The sequence below is a fragment of the Camelus bactrianus genome, chromosome 11, assembly GCF_048773025.1.
Source record: "Camelus bactrianus isolate YW-2024 breed Bactrian camel chromosome 11, ASM4877302v1, whole genome shotgun sequence".
NCBI classification, from domain to species: Eukaryota; Metazoa; Chordata; class Mammalia; order Artiodactyla; family Camelidae; genus Camelus; species Camelus bactrianus.
In genome coordinates, this window is record NC_133549.1 from 38,893,644 (window position 1) to 38,912,281 (window position 18,638).

General features: G+C 37.0%; 1 protein-coding gene across 2 annotated transcripts in view; it reads right to left on the reverse strand.

The window, feature by feature from the left end:
* Positions 1–3,656: 3,656 nt before the first annotated feature.
* SLK (STE20 like kinase) overlaps positions 3,657–18,638 on the reverse strand; it is a 53,742-nt gene continuing 38,760 nt past the window's right edge. For both annotated transcript variants that reach the window (XM_010970958.3, XM_010970957.3), the window contains 6 exons: positions 13,921–14,050; positions 13,053–13,177; positions 12,335–12,523; positions 11,658–11,783; positions 10,626–10,739; positions 3,657–7,338 (listed from right to left, as the gene is read on the reverse strand). In XM_010970958.3, the coding sequence (XP_010969260.2) occupies positions 7,192–7,338; positions 10,626–10,739; positions 11,658–11,783; positions 12,335–12,523; positions 13,053–13,177; positions 13,921–14,050 (831 nt within the window). In that variant the 3' untranslated portion in view covers positions 3,657–7,191. The remainder of the gene's footprint in view (positions 7,339–10,625; positions 10,740–11,657; positions 11,784–12,334; positions 12,524–13,052; positions 13,178–13,920; positions 14,051–18,638) is intronic.

An 18,638-nucleotide genomic window follows, 5' to 3' on the forward strand; every position in this document is an offset into this window, starting at 1 on the left:
AGGATGCCCACTCTCACCACTTCTATTCAGTATAGTATTGGAAGTCCTAGCCATAGCAATTAGACAAGAAAAAGAAATAACAGGGATCAAAACTGGAAGAGAAGAGGTAAAATTGTCATTACATGCAGATGACATGATACTATATATAGAAAACCCTAAAGGCTTCACACAAAAACTATTAGAGCTAATAAAAGAATTTGGCAAGGTAGCAGGATACAAGATTAACATTCAGAAATCAGTGGCATTTCTTTATACTAACAATGAAATATCAGAAAAGGGAAGTATAGAAACAATCCCTTTTAAAATTGCATCCAAAAAAAATAAAATACTTAGGAATAAATCTGACCAAGGAAGTGAAAGACTTTTATGTGGAGAACTACAAAACACTGGCTAAGGAAATTAAAGATGACTTAAAGAAATGGAAAGATATCCCATGTTCTTGAATTGGAAGAATTAATATTGTTAAAATGGCCATACTACCCAAAGCAATCTACAGATTTAATGCAATCCCTATAAAATTACCCAGGACATTTTTCACAGAATTAGAACAAATAATCCTAAAATATATATGGAATCACAAAAGATGCAGAATTGCCAAAGCAATACTGAAGAAAGAAAGAATGAAGCTGGAGGAATAACCCTCCCAGACGTCAGACAATACTACAGAGCTACAGTAATCAAAACATCATGGTATTGGTACAAAAACAGACATGTGGATTAATGGAACAGAACAGAGAGCCCAGAAATAAATCCACAAACTTTTGGTCAATTAATCTTTGACAAAGGAGGCAAGAACATACAATGGAGTAAAGACAGTCTCTTCAGCAAATGGTGTTAGGAAAACTGGACAGCTGCATGTAAATCAATGAAGTTAGAATATTCCCTCACATCATACACAAAATAAACCCAAAATGGCTTAAAGACTTAAACATATAAGACGACACTATAAACCTCTTAGAAGAAAACATAGTCAAAACATTATCTGACATAAATCTCAGCAGTGTTCTCCTAGGGCAGTCTACCCAGGCAACAGAAATAAAAGCAAAAATAAACAAATGGGATCTAACTAAGCTTATAAGCTTTTGCACAGCAAAGGAAACCATAAGCAAAACAAAAAGACAACCTACAGAATAGGAGCAAATATTTGCAAAAGATGAGACTGACAAGGGCTTAATTTCCAGAATATATAAACAGCTCATGCAACTTAATAAGAAAAAACAAACAACCCAATCCAAAAGTGGGCAAAGAGCTAGACAAGCAATTCTTCAATGAGGACATACAAATGGCCAATAGGAACATGAAAAAATGCCCAATATTGCTAATTATCAGAGAAATGCAAATTAAAACTACAATAAGGTACTACCTCACACCAGTCAGACCGGCCATCATTCAAAAGTCCACAAACAATAAATACTGGAGAGGCTGTGGAGAAAAGGGAACCCTCCTACACTGTTGGTGGGAATGTAGTTTGGTGCAGCCATTATGGAAAACAGTACGGAGATTCCTCAAAAGACTAAAAAATAGACTCACCATATGATCCAGCAATTCCCACTCCTGGGCATACATCCAGCGGGAACCTTAATTCAAAAAGACACATGCACCCCAATATTCACAGCAGCATTATTTACAATAGCCAAGACATGGAAACAACCTAAATGTCCTTCAACAAATGACTGGATAAAGAAGGTGTGGTATGTTTATACAACAGAAAATTACTCAGCCATAAAAAATGAAATCATGCCATTTGCAGCAACATAGATAGACCTAGATATTGTCATTCTAAGTGAAGTAAGCCAGAAAGAAAAATACCATATAATATCACTTATATGTGGAATCTAAAAAAAAAAAAGACAAATGAACTTATTTACAAAACAGAAACAGACTCACAGGCATAGAAAACGAACTTATGGTTACCAGTGGGGGAAGGGGTTGGGAAGGGATACGTTGGGAGTTCGAGATTTGCGGATACTAATATATATAAAACAGATAAACAAGTTAATACTGTATAGCACAGAGAACTATATTCAGTATCTTGTAGTAACTTATGGTAAAAAAAGAATGTGAAAACAAATATATGTATGTTCAAGTATGACTGAGGCACTGTGTTGTACACTAGAAATTGACACACTGTGAACTGACTATACTTCAATAAAAAGTATATATATACAAAAATAAAGGCAGACCTTTATCTGCAGCTACTAATTCAACCTGGGCATATTACAAAGCATCTGAAGGCTCTCCCAAAGTATAAACTACTGGAAATAAACACATATGCAACAGATGAGCAACAAGATTATGTACAATTAATGTAGTGATTTCTCCTGGAGCAAAGGAACTACGATTGCAGGGCAAGTTAATAAGGTATGGAATAGCAAAAATCCTATTAAGGAAAATGCCCCACAGAAACACATAGTAAAACCCCTCAAATTCAGAAGAGGCCAACTTGTGAATTTGTTACAAGCTGTGACTCAATTTCAATTGCTGGATAATTAAAAACGGGGTTAAATTCAATTGACTTCCGCACCTCTACTCTTCTGAAAGCCTGGATTATTTTCCATGTGCCTCTCCTGAATCTCTCACATATTATCCTAGGAAAAATCACCGTTTCGTTCCACTGTGTCACACAACTGCAGCAGCAGCCACCAGTCACACACCAAACACACTGCTGGTCCGTCCGCCTCCTTTATCACATCCTGAGAGCTATGGCTGTGGATCAGGATGGAAATTCTAAACTTGAGTTCATAAGGCCTGCAGAATTTCAAACAATGTTTTACTGTCTAATGAAAACTTATTATGCATAATGAATGACTGCATCATGCCCTTTTCATATTTTAGTTTTACCTAAAGGCTAAATCAATTTGTTTTTGTAACAGTAGCTTTAGAAGCTCAAGGATGTAATACTTTTCTTTAATGATACTTATATTTTGACTAACCAGACTTTTAGAGTTTTTCCCTAGTTACAAGATCTACCTATCCAAGCTATCCAAAAGTCTTCAGAGTCCTATGCCCAAGGGAAACAGGGTAAAAGCCCAAACTGGCTAGGAAGCCCAAACTGGCTAGCTTCTCCAGACAGAACCCAGATATGAGCTATGTCCTCAGCTGGATGGCAGTGGATCTGAGTCTCTTTTGTTTCATTAAAAAAAAAAAAAAAAAAAAAAAAGTCAAGCATGAGTGCTGTAGTGTGCAATGCTCCTGGATTAGAAAATGACATGCCATGCCTCCCTCCAGCCAAGCTGACAACTTGCCAAATGATGCAGCCTAGTGTCTACTGAATCTTGCATCAACACATGAATGATGGAAAAAGGTTATTTTTAGCAGAAGTGAGGTCATACAGTTTGTGAAATGTTTGGTGAGAAAAAAAATCCATCCCAAGGGAAAAAAAATAAAAAATGATATATAAGTATTTTGATGGAAATATTTAAGCACCACCCAAAGGAGGGGTTTACTCAATGAAAAGACACTCCAAGTTACTGGTGAGAAGGACACTGTTGTGTGTGGTGACTACAGATGGTATGGAACACTAAAGTCTGAAGGTTCAGAAGATCTGGAGGACTGCACGTTTTAAAATATAATTAGGATTTAAAAAATGCTACAAAACCTTCTCAGGCAGGACAATCTAGTTTCAGAGATTCTCAATGAAAGACTGCTTCCCAAAGTAGATTAAGAAATAACTTTATTTTTCATTTGTCAATCCCATGATTGAAAAGACACATTGCTCCCAAAGAAACGAGGCATTTTCTGAAACAAAATTCTTTCTGAAAACTTAGTTTGTGAAGCTATTACACTGCAAATGAGAGAAGGATCACAAAAAGCTACAGCCAACATTTAAAACTGGTGTAACATTCTACCCCAAGCTTCATAGCAGAAAATGTAAAGCTACATCAAAACCATGTCAGCCACAGGATAGCAACAATAGGCATTAACTGTTGTGCCTTCAACTTAAGAAAAGCATTTAAAATATCCCATTTCCTATAAAAGATCATTTCCCAGAAAAGAACTGATATATTCAATCAGAAGCCTCTTAGAACTGGAACTAAAGCGCTCTCCTCCTCCACCTCAGTTCTACATTGTCCTTTAATCAGCAGTTATCTCTAGCTAATCATTTGATAGAATTTAGCTTCTCAGCAGTCTTTGTCATTTAAGCACAGTGTGGAATGGGGAAAAGTGTGTCGTTATAAGGGAACTAGAAGAATACAAAAGACAGTCACTTCTGAAACTCGCTGATGCTCAAGAAATCAGAGACCCTCCGTTAACGTGGGTCTTATATGCCTGAGAGCTTTGTGCTTGAGGAAACACTACTTAGAGGTAGCTCTGGTTCTGGTTTATATTTAATTACAATTTGCTGTATCCTGTCACAGGAAAGTTCTAATATTTTCAGCAAGGTACAAGCACTCCAAATTTCCTCCTTACCCACCCTATAGCGTCCCCATAAAAAGGGTAAGAAAAAGCTTAACTGTGACTCCATATAGTATAGCAGCTAATTCAGCAATTCACACCCAACCATGGATTGACAGGACTAGGAAAGGCAACCTGGTGCAACGAGCTCCGTGAGCTCGCCCTGCAGAAGTGCGGCGGCGGGCGTGCCGCAGCGCGCAGGGAGACGAGGGGAGGCTGGGGAACTAGGGTGCACAGAGGGGGAGCTTCTTTTACGCCTTTCATAGCACATCCTGCCACAGCAACAAAACCACCCAATCAGGAATGGAGCTGACTACTGTTCGATTTCAAGGAAGTCTGTGCCCGTCCCCAGCTCCCCACCTGCACTTCACGCAAGAGAGAACGATCACTATTATCTACGGGAAGACAGGGTCTGACAAGAAGTGGGCAGGGATGGGTACAAACGGCATGGTCTATGACAAAACAGGTTTTGAAAAGATTTATGTAATTGTAAGTATTCAAATGAAGGTTTTTACCTCTATACATGTATCATTCTGTAGCCCGGTGCCCACATGAACATGGTCAGGTCATACTTGAAAGAGAACTCGAGCGTGAACACTTGAATCCAAAGGGCAGTTTTCAGGGAGATGCAAGAGCTGCTAATAAACTTACCGGAGTGTCAACCGTTCTACTCTGAGCCTCTTTCCTTTACTCAATACTCTGAATGTCAAGTTGAAAGAAATAAAAAGAACCAAATATTCAGACCAAATTAATTATGTGCCATAAACTATTCAGCACTCAGGATATCATTTAAATGATACTGGAAAAATGTCCACTGCCTGAAGTATTAATTTTTAAAAAGCCAATAAACTGAAAATTTCAAAGGAGAAAGTGGTATGAGAACCTTCCTCCTCTCTCCCTCATGAAATAAATCGTTAAATACACTGGATAACATTATACTGTCATATCTATCATAGCAATATAAACAATTTCCATCATCATCCTGAACATTACTTTATAAAGATATATATTTTAAAAGGCTTTCAAAACATTTTTCAACCCAGCATTTGAGAATAAAGCATTAAAAGAGTTTTGTATACAGTAACACATTGATGTGATAAGTGTATGAATTTACAACCATACATGATATATATATGTATAATATATTTATATAAAAAACAAACTTGGCCAGAAGTTGAGGCTACCTACAAAGTTGCCCAAGTAAATTATGCTTGTCAAAACAATTACAAAATTAAAATCACATGCATTTTTAATCATCTAAACCACTGACAAAATAAGGCTCAGCACTCAAAGTTTCCAAATTAACTGCAAGAAAGTGCTACCGATATTTACATTTTCTTAACATGAGTCAGTGCTCCTGCAAAGTTTCATCTGAATTTTTCACCAGCCTCAAATAACTAAAACCTGAAACCTCTAGAACTGGCACCCAGTACTCATAAGAGAACAGGCCACAAATGGCAGGCAGCAAGTTTCATCTACAAACGCACTGTCTCACACCCCAGAGTGTGGTCTGTCATCCTGTTCGACCTGACACCTGTGGGAAATCCTAAGCCTCAAGAGGGACTGGGAGTGAACATTTCATTAACAATTATATGTATCAGCAACCACATGACAAAGGTTTCAGGCTTTTCCCACTTCAAATCGAAGTAAATAATTTAAACATAGAGCAAAATAAAACCAAAATATAAATGACTTTATTTCAAAACAACAAGAAGTCATTTCTGGTATTTGCCTAAATATTTCATTTAAATTCTTTCCTGAAAACTATTCTGAACAAATGCCTCTCTTAAGATTAACTTCAGAAAAATATATTCATAAATATAACTCAGAGCCTGCCAGCCCCTGACAGAATTTTAAACAGGGTTTGCTAAGATGGGAGAAGTCACTTAACCAGCTCATGTATTTTTTTTTAGGAAATAAGTTGAGATAACCTAAATCTGCATCTCTTTGAATTTGGTAAGTTCTACACTTCCAGTCTGGACATCTACCTTTTATTTTTTCCTCCTTTCCAACTTTGTGCAACATATAGTTTAGGATGAACATTTCTATCAAGTGGTAACAGGAGCAAGATTTAAAAAACAGTAATGCTTAATGCTAAGGGTGTTTTGTCCCTGTTGAATCAAAAAAGAAAATGCTATTTTAGACTCAACTGAAATTTAGTGTTTTAGGCACTATTTTAATAAAACTAGCACCCTTAATTATTTGCTCATGCCTAAACAGGTACTTGGTTTAGACAAATTATTGAAATAATTTTTCTCTTTTAAAAGAGTGTGTTGCTAATATTTAAAGATAATAGATTTATTTACTGAATCAATATCATATTTTGAGCAACTCGTAACTTCTTCATGAGACCTGATTCACCAAAAGAAAATTATTCCAACTCTCTACAGCAGAGTTTGAACTATAAACTTTATCCATCATTGAGAAGTCAGGTAAAAAGATATTTACTAATACTTAAATGACGTAACAGTTTTTTTTAAATAACTTTAAACATTATATCTCTACCAGTTTTTCAGGTAACAGTGTGTAAATAACACAATTTTTAAGACTATATACAAAATCACCTTAGGGAATTACTGCAAGACGCTATTTTGCCAACATGGCCCAGCATCTGTCTTAGCTCCTTTCCCTTCATCTTTGCTAAACAAACAAACAGCAACAGCAACAAAAAAACACCTAGAAGGTGAGGCAGGTGATTGTCTTCATGAGCTGTCTGACACAGACTGTGGCAGAAGATGAAGAGAACAGAGCGACATATTTAAAAAGCCAAAACTGAACCACAGATTGCTTCCCATGTTAAGATCCAGTGGAATGCAAGCTAGGAATAGGATAGAATTTGGAAATCCGGCTCTGTGTTGAAGGGTTAAGGCATTCAGACTCCCCGGTCATCTTAAAGAACACTTCCTGTTCCTGCAGTTTCCTAGCAAACTCTTCTTCCAGTGTCTTAAAAAGGAAGGAAAAAAAAATTACGCACTGGTATTACAAATAGAATTTACTCTGAGAGTCAAGATAAAATTATTTGCCCCAAAGACTTTCCCTGTATGTTATCCTAAGGAAGCAGAGACTGCTCAGTGGCTAGGACCATAGGCTGCGTGGCTCGAGGTTCAAGTCTCGGCTCAGCCACATGAATGGATAACTTGGGTCAATGACTTAACTTCTCTATATTACATAATCATTTCAATGTTCTGCTATGAAATAGCCATAATACCGTCTACTTCACTGGGTTGCTTTGTGAGGATTAAATGTAATAATGTACTTAATACATACTGGCACTCAACAGATGGCACCTATTATTAACTATCATCTGACTCTCCCACGTGGAACTCACCATTTTCTATTTTTTATTTTGATTATTGATGTGCATGTCTTTTCTTCCACATTGAACTATAAACTGTTTGAAGGTTAAGACCTAAACCAGATTCATCTTCACATTACCACAATTCGGAGCAAATATAATAAGTGCTTGATAAGTATCTGAGGTACCAATGACTCTGTGGACAGAGACTCAGGGAGAAGCGCTGCTGTAAAGACACAAAGTATAGGAAAAGATGGAAGGATACAGGAAGGTTTCTCAGAAGAGGAAAAGCACGAGCTTAGTTTCACAGGAAAGATAGGAATCTGACAGACAGGACGAGCTGAAACATTGCACGGAGGCAGGAAACTGTGGAGCTGGTGTGAGGAATGGTGATTACACCCAGTACTGGAACATGAACTGGGAACAAACAGGCTAGTGGGAACAAAGCTAGAAAGGCTCATGTGGCCCGAGTGTGGCTCTATGAAGGCTTCAGAGTCAAAGCAAGGCATTTATATTCTATTCTGATGGAACTGAAGATTTATCAACGCCACTAAAACAGTATCAGAGATGCTCTTGAAGATAAATATTCTGATGACGGCAGCCAAGTAGGAGGAAAGGGATGGGAACTAGAGACCAGAATGACCAGTAGGACATTACCAAACAATTTTAAACAAATAGTAGGAAGACAGTAATGGGAAAAACTTATGAAAAGAGAGTCAAAATTATCTGTCATCTGATTGAATGTGGGGTGTGATGGAAATGAAAAATAACTCAGGTTTCTAGCCTACATGCCACTTAAGAGAACAGGAATGTTGGGAAGAACATCTGATGGTGGGTAAGACTAGAGAGGGGAAAGGTGAGATGGAAATAAAGGAAAAAAGATGTTGAGTTGAGTTGTAGCACCACTGAGTTTACAATCTTTAGTCAACATTCAACAACACATGACAGGTATGTACTGATCATTTACAGTGTGCAGGAACTGCTCCAGAAGCTGGGTATTTATCAATGAACAGAGAGATAATGTCCCTGCTTTCAAGGAGCTTACATTCTGGTGGAAGAAGACAAACAATAAGAAGTGTGTCTGGTGGTGGGCACTGAGGCTATTTTATATAGGGTGATCAAGAAAAGAAACCTTCGATGAGATGATAATGGAACAGAATGAATGAAATGAGGAGGAATGGAACATCCAGATGGAAAATGAGAGCTTAGAGAGTGAACTGATACTAGAAACAGTAAACAATAACAGCAGTAACAACCACTCACTGGGCCTTGACCACATCTCAAGTACTGGGACAAGGACTGCACACATCACTTCTGTTAACTGTCTTAACAACCCCAGTAACATCCTCATTTTCGAAATAAAGAAAACTGGGCTCAGAAGTGTTAAGTAACCAAGTTAGTCAGTGTCAGCAACGAGATCTGAACCCAGACCTATAAGACTTTAGAACCTGTGTTCTGTGTAAGATTTGGAATTACCCTTAAACGTGCGGCAGTTGAAGCCACGATCAGCTACAAGATCATCAAGATAAAGAGCAGAGCTCAGAGTGCACAACTGGGAAATGCCTACATTTCAGGTGACTAGAAGGCAAAGAAAAGGTGATAAAGAGCAGAGAGAAAGGAGAGAGTATGTCACAAAAGTCAGGCGAGAAGAGAATTTTAAGAAATAAAAATTTGAAATAAACCTATGAAATAAAGCTATGAAGCATCTGAACTAAAAAAAAGAAAAAAGAAAAAAGATTTTTAACAAGAACAGGTAGATAACACTATAGGATTGTGACCACTGCCAACGAGTTCAACCTGGGAGGGGCCTGAGGCAAAAGCTGGGCTGCAGGGAGTGAAGGACCTGGAGGAAGAGGGACTTCTCACTTGCACCCTGCTTTCACCCCGCTTTCACCCCACTTTTTGAATTCAGAAACACAGGAATGTGGTACCTGTCCAAAAATTTAACAATAAATAAAATGCAAGTTAAAAAGCTGACTTGGTCAGTTCTTTTCTTCCAGAAAGCTTTAGCACATGGTAGGTGCTAAATATATATTTTCTTCATCAGTTGACTAGATAAATGGGAGAAAGGATAGGTAGGAAGCACAGGAGAAAACACAGGTTTAAGTTTGAGAGTTAGCAGAGAGAGACTCATACAGTAACAGCAAAGACGGAAATGGTTGATCAACTGGACCAGGCTAGCAGGGAGTCAAGCGCAAAGAAGGAAGATGGTGGTTGGCTGGCTCGGGGGAGGGAGGCCATTCCTATTTTACTAGATCGTCAATTGACCCCGCACATAAGGGCCTTGTAATCTAGCTCCAGTTGACCCATCCAGACTAAGCTGTCATCCCTTCTTTCTCTCCCCCTGGAATGCCAACACACAGGCACCCACTCCCCTTAATGCTACAATGATAGGGAGCTACTTATGGTTCCAGTACACATTCTTTTCACTCATTCTCTTTTCTGTGCTTAAATTGCTCCATCCCACTCCAATCTGTCCGCCGGCCTTACTCATCCTTCAAGCCTCATGGTTTACAAGGCATCTCCTCTCTAACGCTTCCTGACTTCACCGGGCAGATGTAAGCACTCCTCCTTCTTTGCTGGTACACTGTGCTACTCTGTTCTGTATCCTGTACTTCCTTCCTTCATAGAAATGCTCCTACTGATCTGCAATTGCTTGTCACTAGATTCTGAACCTTTGGGGGAAAATCTGACTCTTCATCTCTGCATCTCCTGTCCCTGACACTACCTGACACACATTAGGTAAAGAGCCAACAGCTGGGAGGATGGAGGGATGGATGAATGCAAGCATATTTTAATTCAAGCTTTTAAAATTACCTTTTTCCTGCATGCTTAGCATGCATGAGGTTCAGGGTTCAGTCCCTAGTACCGCCATTAAATAAATAAATAAACATTCCCCCCGTAAAAAAAAAAAAACCTATCATCATAAAATTACCTTTTTCCTCGGTCTCAGTTTCTCTCTCCATTCCTTTAATTCCTGGCTGTGTTCCTCATCTAGCTCCTTTAGTTTCTGAGTCTCATGCTCAACCAATAGGTGGCATTTTTCATTCTGAAAATAAAGTTTGGATTAAAAAATTTCAGATCAAGTTAGCTACTATTCACAATACAATTATCTTACAAAATAATAAAGTATTCACCAAACATCAAGCTATTACTGAGGTTGAAATTCTCTGCTAACAATCGAGGGCCAAGAATTATGAAATGAGTCACAGCTTCATTTTGGCAAGTTTAGAGGCTAGAACTGTTATTCACCATGTGGAGAGAACTTGAATAGAAAGAATGAGTTTGATCCTCATTTCCCTTTCTAGGAAGGTTCACTCAGGAGACAGACACTGCGGAGGGTGCCCTGCAAGCACTTTACCCAAAGGTACCACCAGAACATGGGACCAGAAACTACTCTGCTCTAGTAAGGTAAGCAAATATGTAGAATACCCACAATGTACACGCTACTCTGAAGCTATCAACGTTTTAAGACATACGGGCTGCAGGCTTCAGGTACGGTTCAAAAACTGTCATCTCCAAAGTAGTGTTTAAATTCTTTAGGAGAAAAATTACCATATATTTATCACTGTTTTCAAAAAGTTTGAAGAAAATGAAGTGTTTCTCCCTAAATTAAAAAGAAATTTTAAATTCCAAATACGATAAAACTGCCCACATCATTTTAAAACCTTTGTTCATCTTCTTTGCAAAATATATTAAGAATTCTCAATAGTACTTTTGAAGGATTCAACTCCTTAGATTATAAATTAGCTCCATGTGCATATTAATCACGGTTATATAAAATCTGATCAAGTGCCTGTGACACTAAGCTGATCTTCATTGGGGTCTACACAGGAAAGAGAATCTTTTAACCCCATCTTCACAAGCACCGTGGTGCCGCTCCCTCTGAGTAGCCGTTACTTCCTCACAACCAGCCACCTGCTCTGCGCACGTGCCACCAGCTTTGTCCTCACGTGTCTGGACTAACCTGTAGTTGATGCAGTTCGCGGACGTTGGCTTCACACTGCAGCTGAAGATCCCGCATTTGATTTTCATGTTTTTGATGCTGAGCCATTCTCTCGTTTTTCTGCCTCTTTTCTTCTTGAGAAGCAAACTATAAATAAGAAAAACAAAAGATAAATATCAAGTAATGTAATTTCTGCATCTTTCAAAGGTGTAATTAAGGAATTTAACGAAGCTTAAAGTATAATAAACTAAAGCTGCAAGTAATAATACACTGGTACTCAATGCTGGAGTCTGCATCATGGCTTTGGTGGGGGGTAGGGAGGTGGGGAGACACTTCTGATTAAAACCTTGTTCCTCCTGTCTGCTTTGTGACCTCCGTTAGTTTGTGTGTGGAACCTGTGACTGTATAAGGCCGTAAGTTTGACTAAAAACCTGGCCATCTTGTTCCCAGGGCTGGTCCTAGGGCCAGTCTAGCCCTGGATCTGATGTGAGGCACGGAAGAAAACAGCTCTCTGCGGCCAGCACCTGAGGAAGACTGAGTTGGCATATGCCATATGTCTAGCCCCGGCCCACACAGCCGTGGTGAACATCAGAAAGCCCAAGGTGACTCTAAATGTTTACAACACAATTATGTGGTACTAATAAGGGCAATCCAAAATTTTTAAACCTAAAAGAGAAGAGAGTAATTTGCTTATGTACTTGTTTAATTTTGTCACGGTCCTGATCTGGTGTTGCTGTTGAGTTAATTCTCAAACTCTTCTTAAACATGGCCATTCGTGTCTTGGCTTCACTGCGCTGAATCTTAGGCAGTCTTGCTCTTTCTTGAGTCTGTCTGTTTTTCAATTCCTCAATAAGTCGTTGATTATAGCGCTGCATTTGTTCTGTTTCCTAAGAAAGTTTTAGACAGAATCCAGTGATGGAGATATAATTTAATACTCAGTACCCACATGTATGCTCAAACATGTCATTTTGCTGTTGTTTCCCAAAATTACTCTCTCCTTGTTGCATACCAACCAGCAAAATATTAGGCAAAAAATAATTTATAAGAAAAATAAAGCTTTTAGTGGTAAGAGTCTCATATTGACTCTCTTTTACTAAGTATAGGGAGTCTATATTTTTAAGATACCTGAACCAGAAATGGAGCCAAAATAACTGCCTTTAAGAGACAAGATGAAGATTATAACGTATAGAGGTCTTTAAGCATTGTAATTAGTTACATTCCTTGGAATTTATAGAAAAGAAGTTTGTAATCATGATCAACATACAATTAATTACTCCAATTCATCAAAGACATTTTAGGATAAAAGAAAGAAACAAAATCTAAAAGGTATCCTCTAAGAAACCTAAGTTTCAAAGATAAATAGCTCTGCAAACTTTAAAATGAACAAAAAAGTGAACAAATTTTCCTTTCATTAACCTTCTCATGGCGCTTAAGTAGCTGATGTCTTTGCATAAAATACTGATCTTTAAGTTGCTGTTTGAGCAGCTGGTGTTTTTCTTGTAAGTGTCGTTCTTCAAGCTCCCAAATCGCAGCTTCTCGAGCTAAGAGGAGAAGAAAGCAATTTTCAAAATGTCACTTTGCTCTTTTTACTAATGTACTTCGGCCTTCAATATTTACATAAAAGTGTCTTAATACACTGACATACACACATGGACATTGAGCTATAAATATTACCAATGTAAAGATAATATCCATCCTGTTCTAATGTCCTATAAACAGTGAATGCCCCGCCCCAATATCAAAATTCCATTTAATCATCTCAATAAGAAAGAAAAAAAGTCTACGGTATTTGTTAGGGGAAATAACAGCTTAAAATTCCATCCTATCATGTAGCCAATTAAGTATACCAACATTATAAGGCATAATGAGTAAATAAAATTATTCAGGTATATTTCCAGCATCATCTGGACAAAAAGATGTTTCAAGGATTATGTTCACTTCTATTGCCATAAAGGAATTCTATATCTTGCAGTATTTATGGGTTTTTTTTGGGGGGGGGATAGTAATTAGGTTTATTTACTCATTTAACGGAGGTCCTGGGGATTGAACCCAGAACCTTGTGTGTGCTGGGCATGAGCTCTACCACTGAGCTGTTTCCTCCCCCTGGATCTTGCAGTATTTCTTAATTTTAAAAAGTTATTTCCCTCTTCTTTACCTCAACTTTCTTAATCTTTCCCTCTATCATTGTAGCAAAGGAAAACATTCAAATAATTTCCAAGGTATGTATCTCTGCAATGTTTTGAGATATCTGATATATACACATATGCTGCGTAATTCCATATACCTCTCATGAGCTGCTGCTTGTTATTCAGACACTCTCTTTCGATGTTGGCTAACTCTGCCTTCTGCTGCTGGATGATCTTTTTCAGAGAGCCATCTAATTCTTGTTGTTGCTTCTGAACAAACTCTTGTTCCTATTAGACATAGTTAACCAGCAGTTAATAAGTATCTACTGAGCGAAAGATCCATTTATCTACCTGACTGTATATGTTAGTGGTTAACAAGATTTCTGAATCAAGTTTTTGAAGTTAACTAGATTTAAAAATCACCAAAATTATACAGTATAGACACAATATAAATGTATTAGTCACCCAATTCAAACCCAGAAAGTACTAGAATACATAATATTCTAAACTCACTATTAAGAATAATACACACAAAAGAAGTCAATAACCCACTCATGATTAAAATGCTCTATTACACTAACATCTTTAGGAAAAAAATAAATTTACAGCTTCTAAAACTGACTATTCATTCCACTGCAGTGTGGCTAAAACAAGAATAAACAAGAAATGCCTCTTAGAAAGAATGGCAAAAAAGAGCAAGTAAGTAAATTAGATACCGGGATTTAAAACTCTCTATTTTTCTAATAATACAGAGTTAGGAAGAAACACCATGGCTGCACTAAATAGAGAAAGACAGTTTATTTATCTACAGCCTACACCTAAAAAGAATAATACTTTAAGGACTTAATGAGAAATGATGCATTGCTAGAGAAATGTGAACTAGAACTAGTTTTGTAACTCTATAAACAAATTCCTTATAATCAGAGAATTCTACAAAAATATTTGGGATCCACTCATTCACTCAATATTTACTGAGCAAATACTATTTGTACAAATGACAGATTTATACTTTAAAAAAAAATCTTTCAATTACTATGTAAGAAAAGAAAAGGTTAAAATGACTTCTGGTCTCTATGCTAAATCATACATTTACAGAAGGAAAGGAAAAATATCCAAATCAAAGAAATGCAAATTTTGCCAGTAAATGTTTGCATCTCCATCCCTCTCTTGGCAGTTATAGCAGTTTCTGATTAGCTCAAAGGATATTCTGATCAATTTAAGTGTGGATTTGGGAATTTAGGGTTGAAGCAGCACTTCACCTATAATCCTTCCTCTTGCAGATCCAAGAGATGATAAAATCCCAAGATCCATTTCGGAACTATTTTTTAGGCCTTAGACAGTCTGAAAGGATGTGGATCAATACCAGTCTGGTGCTCAGGGCACAAAGAGTGAGTCTAGCAGTGTTCCTCAAGATGCTTGTCTCACTGTTTCTCTGGAAGTAAGAATCAGATCTTACCATCCCACGACATCCTGTTAAAGTAATTTCTCATCAAAAATGCTGCTGTCTCATCTGCATCATGATGTGTATTTTAGCATAAATACAAATATACAGTAATAGAAAAACTAATGAATTGTCTCCCTAAAATACAACTGCCAACTTGACTACAGTCACCTATATAACTTAATCACAGCAAAAAAATAAAAGAAACAAACTCAATACATATTTAAATTCAACTATCTAGAATAAGGCTTTTGAATTTTAAAGAGATGCAAAATCTCCATCCTATCTTGTAAGCAGTTATAACAATCTAAGTTGTTCCCAAGCTTCTCTTTTCCCTATAGTAAATATCATTTGTAATAAAAATTAAATTGATTCTCTAATTTCACTGTAAAATTTCTATATGCAAACTTCTTTAATAAACAATATAACCTGCAGATGTATCAAAAGTTTTCTTTTGTTCAACATGTTTACAATTGGTTTGCATAAAGAACTTTATAAAGTATTTGTGTGGACAGAAATAATGGATCCAAATTATAAATAAAACACTACATTTAGACTCAAAGAAATCAAGTGTAAAAGATGGGGCAAATAAAATATTTATGTGAAAATAAAAAAGGTAAATATAGTGGACCCTTGAACAACACAGGTTTGAACTTAAATGTGGACTTTTCTCACTAACTGTGTACTAGTAGACTACACAATCTACAGTTGGCTGAATGTGCAGACACAGAACCACAAACATGGAGGGCCCACTGTAAAGTTATACGTGAATTTTCTACTGCACAGAGGGTCAGCACCCCAACATCCAAGTTGTTCAAGGGTCGACTGTATCGTATAAGCCAGTGTTACCAAACAAGTGAATGTGGTTTCTCATCAATGCAATTTTGGGTCATATTATTATATTTATATCTAAATTAAGCAAGATAAGAGTTTAATTCAAAGAAAACTTTTATTAAGCACTTAGTAAATTCTAGACACTGCACTACTCACAGGGTTACCAAAATTAATCAAGACAGTACTGCCTTCAAGGAGTTTCTACTCTGTTGGTCCCAAACTGGTTTTATCTGTCAGTCCACATAAACAGTAACGGGCCCCTTCCCTTAGTATAAAACTTTCAACACTTCAAAAATAAACCAGAGAAAATTCAAAGCAAGGAATAAAGGGTTCAGAAACAAAGACACACAGTGAATGACAAAGAACTACAGAAGCATGCCCTGAAGTAGTCAATGTATAAGAGGAAAAAAAGAGCTAAGACTTTATAGCAGCAGACAAAACTAGCACTGTGCTGCTCCAGAAGATAAAATAAGGACCCCCAGGTAAGAGTCAAGGCAGGCAGCGTACGGAAGCGCTCCTTAACAGTCAGAGTCTGCAAATACATCAGCTGCCTTACAGAGCTATGGACTAGAATAATTAAGCAGAGTGTAGATGATTATATAGTCAAGGATACTGTACAACTGATTTTTTATATTAAAGCTAAAAACTACCTAAAAGGTTCCTTACACACTAATTAATATATTTTATTACCACAAAAGAAATAAAAATTTATATTATTGACCTTTCATTAAATGTCTTAACTTCAGAAGGCAAGTATAAAACACTCACAGTGGAATCTGTAATTTGAAATTACTCCTAGGATCTAAAAGAAACGTGATCTTACATTCCAAAAAGACTGCATAAATTACTTTCATTAAAAAAAATTAATAGGTTGAGTTGATCACTAGAAGTAACAACTTCAAAATGGACACATAAATGGCAAAATGAGTGCCCTTTAAATGTACAAGTTTCAATTCCGATAAGGAATTTTAACATATTAGATAACTGTGAACATTAAAATACGGCTTTGGGTTCTAGAAAACTGTAAGAAAGGGTTATGATATATGGCGCTATTTGTACAGAATTTGATCATTTTAAAAGAAAAGCTAAAAACAGTAATGATCAGAAAAGTGATCATAATTCTTAATTTCTCCCTCTCGTCAAAAAAATTAACGTTTCGCTTACTCTTTTAGAAAACGATAAAGAGTCCAATGGCTGCCAATAATAAAAAAAATAAACAAGTAATTCCAGAAGAGGGGAAAGGAGGGGATGTATTCAAGCTGTACTCTATCTGCTCCAGCTGTGTATATCAAACATCACAAACAAAACTTACAGTGTTAAATGAGCTAGTCATTTCCCTACAGAAACTGTGAGAAAGAATACAGCTTGGAATTCCAGACTTAATTTAAAACTACAGCAAAGAGAACAGCAACCCACTATTCATTATGGACAATATGAATAGTGAAAACTAAGTGGAACTAAAATCACCACTTTTAACATGGCTTTCTTTTCTGACCATACCCATAATTAAGACATCTACATAAACACATATGCAATCAAAATGCCACTTCACACGAAGATAAAAATCTAATCACAGCATTCAATTTCTCACATGTGCAAAGCTCATAAAATACTACTGGAAAGATATTTCTTGGCGGGGTAGACAGAAAAAAAGAACACTGTAGTAGAAGTGTTCTAATTCCAGCTCTACAATTAATCTCTTTTGTGACTTTAGGCAAATCACTTAGTCTTCTGTGCCTCAATTTCTTCATCTGTAAAATGGACACACTCCATCCCGATATGAGGGGTTGGCAGCGGAATCAAATTTGAAAACTCTTCGAAGAACACTGTACTGTAAAGTTCATGTCAGGTTATTACTATTGTCATTACTGACATTATCATCTATCAATCTTCTAGATTTACAACAAATGAAAATGAAAAGACACATGTGAGCCAAAGAAAAAGCAAGTAAAGCAAAAGAAGGCATCCCCCTACAAGGCATGTGGGACTTACGTCCTGCATTTGGGCGTTGAAGACTGCACAGGATGACAACTGAAAAGACTGAATCATGACCTGAGCAATGCCCTGTGGATCAGAATACAATGCACCTCCCAGGTGAGAATAAAGCCAAATGACTTTTTGTAAATGGAAGGAGTAATTATACAAATGTTGAGTTTCTTGAGGCCTGGAACAAGTCACTTAACAAAGAGGCCTCTTTCTCATCTGTAAAATAAGGGATCTGAAGTAGATCAGTGGTTTCCAAACTCTAGTTTGCTGCCATTGTTTCTTAAACCAGCTGAACTCTCTTTTTAAAAAACTCACCCCAAAAATCTGTTTATAAAACAGATGAAAAGTGATGCCGCTTTAGCTGAAGTGGAAGCAGGGGCCCAGAGCCCTGCTGTCCTCACTTTGTGAAGGATTCTCGAGGTGCTTCTTACAAAACCAAGAGCTCCTGGGAATACAGTTTGAAAACCACTGGACTAGATGATCAAATACATTCTAGCTCCATGAATATACAGCTATTATTTATAAATTCTCAAAAAAGTTTAAACTATCAGACTCTGTAAAGTTATCAAGTTTTATTCAGCAAAAGCAGTAGCTAAATAGAAATATTTTTGAAAT